General features: G+C 40.2%; 1 protein-coding gene across 2 annotated transcripts in view; it reads left to right on the plus strand.

Moving 5' to 3' along the window:
* The first annotated feature begins 83 nt into the window (after positions 1 to 83).
* The window catches only part of TBC1D9 (TBC1 domain family member 9), a 48461-nt gene continuing 35523 nt past the window's right edge, over positions 84 to 13021 (plus strand). The window contains exon 1 of one of the 2 annotated variants that reach the window (XM_042051930.1): positions 84 to 378. In XM_042051930.1, coding sequence (XP_041907864.1) covers positions 252 to 378 — 127 coding nt within the window. In that variant the 5' untranslated portion in view covers positions 84 to 251. Of the gene's footprint in view, positions 379 to 12044; positions 12085 to 13021 lie in introns of those variants that run through there. The other variant, XM_042051931.1, reaches the window with a different exon arrangement.

Consider the following 13021-nt stretch of genomic DNA (forward strand, 5'->3'; position numbering starts at 1 on the left):
TGATGTCACCGCTGCGGCGGGAGCTGCCGCCGCCCCGGGCCGCAGCAGCCGCCCCTCCGCGCCCGGCGGAGCGCGGATAGGCGGCGGGGGCTGCGGGGGGCATGCGGCTGCTGCCTCCGCCCGGTGCCCGCCGGTGCCCGCGGGGCTGCGCTGTCTGCCGCGGCGGCCGGGCATGGTGGCGCCTGATGCGGGCGGTGCGTGCGTGAGCCACCCCTCAGCCCGCCGGGCCCGCCTTTTTCCGCGCCGGGAGCATGTGGGTGAACCCCGAGGAGGTGCTGCTGGCGAACGCGCTGTGGGTGACGGAGCGGGCCAACCCCTACTTCATCCTGCAGAGGAGGAAGGGGCACGGCGGCGATGGCGGCGGCGGGGGACTGGCGGGTAAGGGCGGCGGCAGCGGGGCCGGGGCGGGGCCCTCGGCGGTTCCCGGGGTGCGGGGTCCCTCAGGGGCCGGGGGGCGGCTGCAGCGGCGCTCCCCGATCCTGCCGGCCGCCCGAGCTCAGGCGCATGGAATGCGCCAAGATTCCCAAGAGGATTTACGCGCTGGAGCCTTGTGTGGGAGACCACCGGTGACCGATGGCTCCGTACGTCAGGGTGTGACTTGCCCCAGGTTCTGAGAAAATTTTGTTGCCGAACCTTTAGCACGGTTTCCCTAAAATAAGACAATGTAGTAATTCAGAAATTTACGAAGAGAACAGATTTGCTTCGGCTTCTCCGTATTCTCCAGATGTCCTTGTGAAGTGTGTTCCCTGAATGCTTTGTTTCTGACTGCTGGCAGCTGGAGACGCTTTTGTAGAGGTTTGGATCATACTCATGTAGGTTTTAATAATACTGTGCATATACATTCATCGAGGTCTTCCACCCTTTCTTAGGCAACATGTAGGTATTTATATGAGATTGGAGATGCAGAACCCAATGGTGTTTCCACTGGTACTTGAATTGGTACAGAATAAGCAAGCTCATTCTCCTGAAACCTGTGCTTTCATCTTCACACACTCCATGACAACTAGTACTCCAGGCTAAGCGAACTAAACATATGTGCTGCATCTGTGTTTGGTTCAAGGTCCTGCACATGTTTGGCGTGAGATTAAGTGTTTCTTCAGCCCTTCAGTGCTCTATGGACTTGTAAACAGTTCTAAACTACGGCACCGCTGTGAAGTGTGTTTTCATGTAGTCTGCTGAGATCTTGTGTCAGTGTTGTGTGTTGATAAACTACCTAATTCTTCTGTGGGAAGTGACCAACAGCTGCTCCACATTAGTTGTAGATTTAAAAAAAAAAATTTATAATCTTTGAAGTGTGGACAGGATTGGCAAATCCATAAAAAACGTGTCTTGCCTCAAAAGTTCACCCCTGCTTTGCTTACTGAAAAATTCTTCTCAGGCTCTCCTTTAATGGATTACCCCCTGGCCTCTCAAGGTCTGACAAAGCGCTCTTCTACCTTTCTGACTTTTTTATCTTTGAATTAGAGATGGTTTGAGATAGCCATCCATTTTCCAGTCATTTCTCAGTTACTGGGGAAACATTTTGAGAGTTTAGGGTTCTGTTCTTCAACCTGTTTGCACAGTGCATGCATACCTGAATCTTCTTGCAGTTGTATGTGTAATAGTCTGATTGGTGAAACCACTTTACAGATGGAGAAAACACTTTTGGAAGATTTTGTCCTTGAATGGAAGTAGGATTCATAAATGTGCACTCCTTTTTTTGTGGAGGCCAGATAAGCTTTCAGCATTTGGTAGAAGTTCAGAATAGAGAAATAGTTATTTGTTTATGCATTACCCCTTCCCTTCTGGAATTTAAATATTTGTGCATTGTATCCATTATTTTAGTATGTGAGTGAGGTCTGTATAGTGAGTATTATTTAGAAGGTGAAATTCTCCACATATTTTGAAATCTGCTTTCCATGTAGCTCTTACTAGTGCCTGTGCTTTACCTGGAACTGCAGCTGCTGTGGCATTGATGTAGTAGCAACAAGTCCATTTCCAGGGCTTTTGTTTGTTTGCACAGAAAAGGGCTGGTAAAAAGTTGTAGCTTTTTTCAGTATGTTGCCAAAACTGTAACTAATCAATCCTATGTGACTAACTGATTTATTAGAGTTGGCAGTATTTAAAGGAATGTATGGGAACTTACCAGACCATGTGCTAAAATGTCAAGGGTTTATGACACAGTGCTCAACAAAAAGTGTGATAGGGATGGATGGATGGATGGATGGATGGATGGATGGATGGAGTCTCCAAGCCACTCCCAACTTGACAGGCACAGTAATAGGTAGAACTTAGGTTTATTTGTTTTTCATGGAAATACTGGAATTTTCTACTAGTACTTTTAACAGCTGTTGTCTGCCAGTTGAGGGACAAGGAAGGTGGAGAAAGCTAGTGGATTGTTCTTGGTAGGAAAGGCTAGGTATTAAAAGACCTAGCTGATCCTGAGCTAAAGAATAAATAAATCTGCTGACATGGTACACAGGAGATGTAATTTGTAGTAATTACAGCATTTAGGATGACCCTTTGGAAGCTCTCTAGATGATACTGATCTTGTGAAGAAGGTGGAGGTTACCTAGTCAAAAGTAAACAGGGGAAAAAAAAGAACCTTTGGTGTGGTGGGTTGGGTTTTTTTCTCCTTAATTGCACTTTCTGTAGTGACATAATGCTGAAATTTGCTCAGATATAATCTAAGACGTTAGCCACCCATGAATATGGTGTAAAATTTGGCCTGGTTGCTCTGTGGGAAACCAACTTCTATGTCCTTGAAGTTGACTAGAGATATTGTATACAAGATTTTTAACTGTGCTAGGGATGATCTCAATTCATATTTGCAAGAGAGGATGTAAATACAGCTGTCCTTTTTTTTTGTGATCTAACTTTTGCTGACTTCTACTCCCTCATTATTGACTCTTGAAGTCATTTGTCTTGAATTGTAGAATGAGAATTTACTTTCAGATTGATGAGACTGTGGGTTTGATGACATTAGATGGCTTCACCATGTAACTTAAGCAGTGGCTAGGCAATGAGAAGCATCAATTCTCTGGCATTTCCCTCAAATCTAGGTTTGCCATGAAACTGTTATCAGCAAACTCGTCAGAGTTAAGTGTAATGCCCTTCTCTCCATCTGTGATCATGGCAGACTTCTTTTGGCATGTCTCAGTCCAAAACCGAGTATTTTATGTAGCCTTGGGGATGGGTGAAAGTACTTCTTGTTGGGTTTTTGTTGGAGCAGAGGAACAGTACTCGAGTTACCTGTTCTCCTGGATCCACTCTGAGTGCCCCAATGCTTTGCAGGAAAAGGAGTATCAGTCAATTTGGGGGAAGGGGTGGAAAATCCACCCTTTCTACACTGGTTCTCTCCTCTTGGCCTTGGTTTATGTAGCAGTTGAACAGAGAAGCTCTCTTATTTAAATACTCCACTATATTGTGTTGTAACAAGTTAGGAGAATGATGATGATCTTTTAATGTGTTAGGGCAGTGCTGATCAGCGAGTCCACAGAAGTCATCTCTGCTAACAAGGTGTATTTGATCAGTAGTTTACTTCAGAGATACAGGTTTTCTAATAAGCAGTGTGGATACATTTTTATACTGAATTAGGGTCTGGACTCATTTAAATTATTGTGTCTATGTCAGTACTAGTCACATCAGTAGGACTTTTCTTTGTAAGCATGCCTTAATTGAAGGGTTGTTTGGGTTTTATTTTTCTTCTTAACAAAAGGAAAATAGGAAAGATTGTAAATTGGATTTTAAATCGGATTTTCATAGCTGTTCTGCAGACTCACATTATCTTGCATCACTGCATTAATTTTCCAGGACAAGGCCAAAAAAAGTACTTTTCTGCTTTAAAAGTATTTGATGGTTGATGAACTTGCTCTGTAATTAAATTGTTTCATGCTTTGAACATAATGCCATTTTGAACATAATGCCATTTTCCTTCTGTGTGACCCTTGATCAAGTGTTTCATCTTCCTTTTGTTCACCAACAAGGAAGAAAGTATTTTCTTTCCTCATATTCTTCTTGCTTCCCTGGGCAGCCTGGTAGTTTGGCCTGTATGAAATAATTCCTTCTCCAGAGGAATGTGGTGTATTTATTTACACAGCAGCCTGCATCAGCTGAAGCAGAGACATTTGGACAGAACACGAACCCAGATCTCTACCATCATTTGGGCACTGTGCCCTGTATGACAGTATTTCTTTTATGGATGTAAAGATCTTGAATGTCATAAACTTTATAAACAGCTAAAAGGCTCGTGTTATTAAGTGTATCTTGCATTCAGAAGCAACAAATAGGTTTAAAAATGTCTCTTAACTGCTTGCTGCTGTGCTGTGATAATGTTTGCCAAACTTCTACTTGGAGACATTATAGTAAGGATCTATTGTGTCTGGTGATTGATGGTAGAGCAATGTATTCACTTAGAGCTTACAGGAAGGGAGACCGAGGGCGTGGTACAATTAGCTGGTGGCTACTGTGCTCCTTTTTGCCTGTGTACATTCGTGTGTGTGAAGTGGAGATGAAATTCTGAGTAACTTTGTTTAAGATGTTTTTGTGAGATCTTTGAATTCCAAGGGAAAGAAGTTGTTCTTAGATAGCAAGAACTGTTTTTAGGAGTGAATTGTTTTGCAAATAGGGTATATATGCTTACAGCTGCCACAGTGCCTATGTGAGAGATGCAGTAGGAGTTGTAAGTCCGTGCAATGTTGCCAAGGATGATTCAAATGTTTAAGCAGAAGAGAGCAGATGGAAATTTGCTGACTTGTGGTGTTAAAAGGATCTGATGAAATACTACTTCTCCCCAGATATTTTTGCAGAAGAAGTTGTCATTTAATTTCCACACTGGAAAGGCAAAAAGGAGAGGTTCTGAGCTTTGCTGGCTGATGCGACATATCAATGTCAGATCTAATATAATTTTTAATACTGTGACAGTGTTCTAACTTGAAAGACTTCTCTGCAGCCTTGCGGGACAACACAATTAATAGCTCACATTTGGAGCTAAGATTCTGTTTTGCTTGCAGCCTATCAGCTCAGACAGTTGAGGAAGACATTGATTGAAAACCTTTTTATGCTTAAGATTTAGAAAAGCTTTTTGGCCTGAACAAAGAATGGTCCATGTTTTAACAAACTTGACACTTTCTGCCCTTGTTGACTCAAGTAGTTGGAATTTTGCGTGTCAGACTTGAGTAGAAAGCATGTGCTTTCTGATACTTGAAATACAATGTTTATCAAAATGGATGCAATTAGCATAATGGATAGGGGTGGGCAGCCTGTCTATCAGCTTTCCATGATTGTTTTGGCCCACAGAGTGGAAGTTAGTCTCTTATGCTCTGCTGTCATTTGTCAGTACACCAAATCTGCTCTGATGCTCCTTAGGATCTGCTGTGGGTGTGTTTGCTTCTCCGCACCAGTGCACTTCCACTTCAAGGAGCATGCAGATGTCCAGGGCTGAACTGCTGTTTGATTCCCCAGACTGACTCACAGTCTTTCTGAATTCCCAGATTTTTCCCAGTTCCTCAGCTGGAAGGTGTCTTGCTTCCTGTCTAATGCTTGTCTTCATCTCCAGCTTTTGCAGCAGGGCACTGTTGGCTCTAGAGACACAGTGCCTGAGATGTTGCTTGGTGTAGCTTTGCCTTCTCTCCTCTAATGCTTCTTGGTCAAAGACTTTTCCTTGAATGATACTTCATCTCCTATGCTGTGAGTAGTGTGGCCCATCAAGGCTGCTGAGCTGAGCTGCCTTTTGCCATTTTTGCCTTTCAAATAATGTTACTGTTTGACATGTGGAATTCCAGGGTGGCCTGCTATTTCTCCTGAGATCTCTGTTTGTAGGAAACCCTGTTGGTAATGTTGCACAGGATCACAAGACAGTAAGCAATCAATGTTTAGGCCACTTACTAATTTTCTGCATTATACCGGAGTTTGTGTTGCTTACAGGGTTTTTGTTACTGTTCTTCGGTCCCACACTGAAAGGTGTAGAAGTAGCACTTCTTCACATCAGTTTTCCATATTTCCATCATTCCATTGTCCAGTTACGAATTCCTGTAAGAGTATGTCATATTTCACAGAGGTTTGGGCCCTTGATGGTTTCAATTAGATTCCTGCAGAACTATAAAAGGTTTCACAAAGTGTGCTAGCATATACTCAAATGTATTTGGAACTTAATTTAAATATGTATTCTCATGTGGTATTTCTTCTTGTAAATATTTGGTACAGGTTGAATCTACTTGGTTTTATCCTTCACAGTATCACACTTCATATGGCTTTTCCTGTAATAGAAAGGAGTTGTCTCTGCCATTGACTTTGCTAAAGCATGGTGATACAATGTGTATGAAGAGCCCTGAGCATTTGACTGAAATCTTGCTTTTCTTTATCTTGTTGACTACTAAGCATACTTCTGTTGTCTGATTAATGTTGATATTCAGAAATTATATTTGCATTTGGACTTTAAAGCTGGTGCTTAGGTGACCTTAGGTTCTAGAGGACTTCTTCCAAATATTTCCATTTGTTTTGTTTCCAAAGGAAAGACTGTGTTTTCTGTGCTGGATTTGTGATTATTTTTTCCTGAAGTTTCCAGATAGATAAATCTCAGTTTCAGCTAGTACATTTTTAATGTTTTGGATTTTACTGTTCTTTCCTCACAGTCTGTCTTGTTCTTCCCCTGTGCTTTTTCCAGTATTTTATCAGCCACAGTTACTGGGATCTTCTGTTCAGCATTGTTCATTTCCCTGGTAAAGTGCCTCCTCTGATAGCTTATTGAAATCTGATCTGTCTGCAGGTATTCAGACAGAACTATGAGAATTTAAAATTTTCTTTTTCTGAAACTATTTCAACATGCTTCAGGACTGTTCCTTCTGAGTTCAAGCTGAGTTTACTGTGCCCACTTTAGTCCTCAATCGATTTCATTGACTAGATTCAGTTTACAATAATTTTTCTTAAGTTAGCAGTGGTGATGTTGGGATTTGTTGGTGGTTTTTTTTCTTAATTTGCTCATACTTACTTGATTTGTTCTTTCATCTTACACAGCTTGTCTGAATCTTATGTTGGTGCAGATACAGATTTAAATTTTCCTGTTGCATGAAATCTGTTAAATTTGATTATGCTACTCTGACAGAATGGAATACTTAAAAATAATTAGTTGTGAGTGAAGTTCAGTGACTTCTCTGCTGTTTTGATCTGTGATGCTTGATTATGCTTTTCTTAAGTGTTTTTTACAAACTTATGAGTAATTGTTTATATCACACCTAGAAGGCATTTGTTAACTCCATCTATATTTTTCTCACTGTTTCTCCATAATTTCATATATTCTGGTGTGATTGATCTGTAGTATAAATTTTTTTTCAGTAGTGTGAGATAATTTGTTTGGGGTTTTGTCTAAAGATCAGTTTTCTTTGTGTTGTAAGCTTTCACATACTTGTAGCTGTGGCATGTCCCATTGGTGATCATCTCTTTCAGTGAGCTTCACCTTAGCAGAAGAAGTTGCAAAAAGTTGTAAAAGCTGAAAGTCTAAACCCAACCAGATTTAGGTTCAAATTAAGGTACAGATTTTTTACAGGGATGGTCATGAGTTGTTTGTACACCTTAACAAGTATAGCTGATCCCTTTTAAATTAACATATTTGGAAGATAATCTGATTCAATCACAATTGTTAAACTTGAAGGGCAGATGAAAGCTTTATTGTTTGTTGCTGCTTTATCCCTTGGTAATTGAACCAGATATCACATTGGCCCTTCCCAAGCTTTTTCTTTAAATATTATATTATATTAAATATAAATTTCTTTAAATATTAGTGGTTAGGTTTTCAGTCTCCTCTCATTTGTGCTCATCAGCCTGAAGACAAAGTTAAGTACTGGCTTTGCTGCTTTTCTTGCTGAATGTCAGTAGAGTGACAATTCTTCCTCAAAGTCAGTTTCACTGAACGTGTTTGAAAACTTCTGTGCAAAGAAAAGGGTGGCTGGACAAATCAGTGCTCTATAGAACTGTGTTGGTAGGAAGAGAGAGCAGCAAAGGCAGACATTGAGGAAAACTTAACAAATCCTAATTTCTTAATTATTTAAGAAATACATATATTTAAGAAATCTATATGATTATTAATTTCTTAGTTAATTTAAAAATATTAATTGCCTTAAGTTCAGAGGAAGAATTTGGTTTTCTTGATACCACATTAGATGCCCATATAAGCCACATAGGAAGACAGTTAGGAAATAAGTCTTTAGAGGTCATTTTACCTTCATTTATATGAATGAACACCTATTAAAAAAGTATTGCCCTTCATAAAGTTTTAAGGGTAGTGTTCACAATGAAAAGATTATATTCTTACTTTTGTGGGTATTATTGCCAGTATTGAAAGTGAACGCTCTAATTATTTTTGTGTGGTGTATATTTCCCATTTATATAGGCTTTCCCATGAAACTAAATCAAGTAGAATTGACCCTCCCTTTTAAAAGGATTTGTCCATAGTACCTGTGGAGTTCAGATTGTTCCTCTAGGTTGAATTTTGACAGACAAGTAATGGGATGACCTCATCCTGTAATAACAAATGAGAGAGCTAATCACATGAACTGCCTTGAGAAAGAATGGAAGAGTAACGATTCATTACGGTTACGGTGAAAAACGATCCCTTGTGCTGTATGTTTTAGTCATGTGTTGTTATGAGTTATTGTTTTTATAGCTCAGGAAGTAACGCGTAAACTTTAGGAAGAGTTTATTAATTGTCCATTAAATCAATATAAAACTGAATGCTCAGAGTGCAAATATGGCTTAAATCAACCATATTGATTGAAGCTTTCTTGAAAATCAGCTGACATACACAATCTAAATAGGTGCTGTGGGTGTTTCAGGTTTATGACCAGAGCTCATTATGTATCCATCTTACTTTAGTGGAAAGAGGAGTCATCAGCGCGCTTTAAATACTGGGGACCTTTTAAGCAGTATGTTTCTGATTCAGTGTTGGAATGTTACAGTGCTTGTTTTGAAAAGTTCTTGTAAGTGACACGTGACATTCCAAGTTTTCCTGGTTGCAGTGTTGAACTCCTACACAAATAGGCTGCTGACATCCATGAGACTGAGTGATAGCTCATGAGCATGACTCCAAGAGTCACAGTCTGACCTGTACTATATCACACCTCTTTTGCGGGGTATGATTTTGTATTTGCTCTGTGTGCTAAAAACGTGTATGCTCTTTGTTAAGACATTTTTAGATAAAAATCTTCTAACAAAAGGTGTTTTGCGGTATGGATTCATGTCGATCTGGGAGGAGGACATGACAGGGCAGGGCTCTTCTTCTCCCAGGAGCCATGTGAATAACATATGTCTGTACTCTGGCAAACTGGAGGAAGGGAGGGCACAGCAGTCAGTGGCAGCAACTGCAGGGTGACGTCCTTCAGCTCGAGGCAAGGTGTGACACAGGTTGCCTGCGTCACTGAAGAATGGATGTGTCACAGCTCGCTGGTGTGTGCTGAAAGCACCTGTGCTCTGAGGTTAGAGCTGACTAGGAAGCATCACTGTCTGATGCCATCCCAAGCTTTTTGGTGGTGCTTGCTGTGCAACAAAGCCATGGCTGCTGGTAATTCTTAAGCTTTGAAGTGTCATTATTTATTATAATTCATTGGCTTCAGTGTTTTATTAGGGTGCACTAAAGGTAATATATAATCCAGATCCTCACTCTTGAATATGTAATCCAATTTACTTTGAACAGGTAAAACACAAAGGCTCTCAAATATAATCTTGCTGTGAGGGGGACTGTAGAAGGATGATAAAGACTACTTAATCTTTGTGGTTTTAAATGAAAACATAGCTTTCTGTGGAAGAGGGTTAGTGTTTGTCATAAGAAAATCCTTTGGTAATAAAGAGTTTGTTCATGTGTACAGTGCATAAACTTGCTTTTCCTTTAAAAACACCAGTAATTGATGTTTTACAAAGACACTTGCAAATTATTATGAAAGATAAAGAATAATCACTAGTTATATTTTAAAAGAAAGAAAAGAGAGAGAAATACTCCCGCAGCAAAGATCTGTGCCATGGATGTCCAAATAGTCACAGATATTGTGACTTACGCCAGGTTTTGAGTCCATGTACTCTTAGGTGTCTGTGCTTTCAGTGGTAACTTAAAATGTACCAGCTTGATTCTACAGGTCATCACTTGATTTCATTACTGTTTGTGGACAGTAATGAAATCAGTTTGTAATCAGTCTGGACTGTAAGCCATCTGGAATACTGGTCTCCAAGGCACAAGGACTGCAGTGGTGCTTGGAGAATCTCAACCGGCTGAAGCTAATGGCTTAGTTTTCAAACCAAGATGACTTACCTTTCTGAAAAATACCCTTTGGTGAGATAGGAATAATTTGTTAAGGGGGTCTGTGTTATGGAGGAGGTCAGGCTTCATGTGGTCATAATCCCTTCTAGCAAAAAACACAGGTTGAAAATTGGTTACTGTTGTAAGGATACAAGTAGAGCACATCATTAATTAATGAATAAAGACTACCAATCTGTACTTTCTGCAAGTGTTATAGGCTCCCCCTCCAATTTATGACTAAATGTGAGCCGCCACTGAATGTGGTCAGATAAGTAAAGCATAGTGTGATTTCTTCCTTCAGCACAAGGTGCATCAGGTAACTGAACCCCTTTTCCAGTAATTCCCTCTAGTGCATTGTATGTCCTTCCAGTAATGTGATGCAAGAGCAATTGCCCAGGCCCCCAGCCAGTTGTGGCTTTGTATTCCCTGGCTCCAGATATTATATATCATTATTTTTCCTCTGCTAATGCCTATGTTTTACTGAAAAGAAAGAGAATAGTGATGAATCTTCTGGACCTTCACTTTAGAATTCAAGTTTGCAAAACACTGACTTTATTAAAAAGTTGTATCAAGCAAAGTGAAGGCATTAGCCCTCCCTTTTCCACTCCTGCCCCCATGGATAGGCATGGTTGCTCTACAAATCTGGCATGTGTATGTGATGGGACTGTTCCAACATATATGGTTACTTGTGCTTGAGTGCCTTCAGGATTGGGGCTCCCATCAGTTAGCCAGATGCTAATCCTACAAATTATGCCATGTGCTTTAAACCTTTTCTTGTGAAAACCTCGTTTCAACATGGCTCGCAGATTCAGTATTCTTACACTGGAAATTTCTCCCCTTACTTCATTATGCAGTCAGAATGCATATGAATGCTGATGAAATAATGGGAAAAAATTTGCAATCAGTGTAGTCGTGTGATTTGATGCCTGGGTAATTCACTGGCTTTTGCCCAAGGGCCAGTCTAATCTGAGGAATATGATTCTTTGTTGCCTGTTCTGTTTCTATAGAAATTCAGTTATGTAATCGTGTCTTCTGAAAAGGTACTTGCTACATGAAGAATTAATGAACTAATGAACAGTATTAAATGCTCTAAATTTTTTTTTTTTTTAAATTTTCATTTTTATTTCATATAGAAAATCCTCAAACAGATTATCAGTATGAACTGCTGTGATTTCATTCTGGTTGCATCACATGTCTGCATTGCAAAAAAACCCAACCAAACAACAAATACCCAAACCCAAAACAACCAACACTGACCTAACAACACAAGAAAGAACAGTTCATGAAGGAGAGCAAGGAGGCATAGCTGCACGGTTGCACAAAGTTTTCATGTCATGAAAACACATACTTTTTTTTTAATATCACGCATATCGTCTGTCAAAACAGCAATTGCATGATACAAGTCAAATGTTACTGATAAACTGTCAGTTGCAATTATCTTGGTAAGCTCGGATTTGAATTTCCATGCAATCTTCTGGAATTCTGTCAATTTTCTTCCTTTAACCTCACTATGTGATTATTTTTTCAACGTGTTTAAATTTCTGAAAAGCCCTTGACCAACTCCTACTTACTGCACCATTGGAAAGTAGTCTTTGTTTTCTTTTCCTTTCCTACCTCCCATCTGTTGTTTCAGTTAATACTGGCTTCTCTCTTTTGTTGGTGGTTTTTTTTCATAGTGCTCTTCACATTTCTTAAATGCATTGCTCTGTCTTACAGTGTTTGGTGGCACAGGAGGATGTTCCTCCTCTGTCTTCCACATCCAGGGGAGAAGAAAGTAGGATGGGAAGGTCCTTTGAGCATGATGTTGCTGTACAAGTCAGTAGGTTTGTTCTGACTTCCTGATCTTACCTGCATATCCCAGTTTTTACAGCGCTGCAAGAGCTAGGGGCAGAATTGTTTGGCAGGATCGCCCACATGCCAATGAATTTGGAAATACAGCAGGAGGAAAGAAACAAGCGTATTTTTAAAGAGTACAGGGAATTAACAGTTTCTGTATCTCAGAGAAGATTGCATTTGGCCAGCATACAACTTTATTTAGATATTACATCATGCCTATTGCATCTTTATTACTGTCAGTAGTCATGTGAAGTTGAAAAGCACAAAGAAAATATTCCTGCTGTATTTGCAGCAAACCCAGATGATGAACAAAGTGTAGTGTCTGGCTTAGTTCCCACTCCAGTTGAGCCGTACTGGCAGCTTTAAGTGTTTGAGGATTTTGCCCTTGGTTGAAGTGACATGTGTCTTCTGGGCCAGGCCCATACTGCATTTGTGAAACTCGGAGAGAAAAAAATAATTAAAGGTACATTTTAACCTACTTCATTCTCCTGAGTTTGGAAGGAGCCAGGGTGTATCTAGAAGGGCTGGTGGAGAATTGTTCAGAGGCAGCTTGTCAGTGTACAACCAGTAATCAGAATGTGTGAGAGATGAGGGGCAACTAAAGCTAGTGAGACTTATGTACATTGGGATATTTTACATATTTTATGTTTGGATCTTATAATTATCAGACAGCTTTGTAGCATACCTTACTAATGGCCTGATGTTGTGCCCAAGTTGTTTCTCATGTGTTTCAGAATTCTTGGATTAAGAAGTGGTGCATGTTAATTTATTGAGCAGAAAGAGATTACAGTTGATCCAACCTGAGAAGATCTATATAAAACAAAATACGAATAAAAGACATAGAATGGGGGAAATACAAAATCACTGATAGGTGGGGTATTTCTTAGTATCAGTTTCAGTTCAGATTTGAGGGACCTACTGAGA

The sequence above is a fragment of the Corvus kubaryi genome, unplaced genomic scaffold (assembly GCF_017639235.1).
Source record: "Corvus kubaryi isolate FWS band 111438036 unplaced genomic scaffold, C.kubaryi_AGA036_p1.0 77, whole genome shotgun sequence".
Lineage (NCBI taxonomy): Eukaryota > Metazoa > Chordata > Aves > Passeriformes > Corvidae > Corvus > Corvus kubaryi.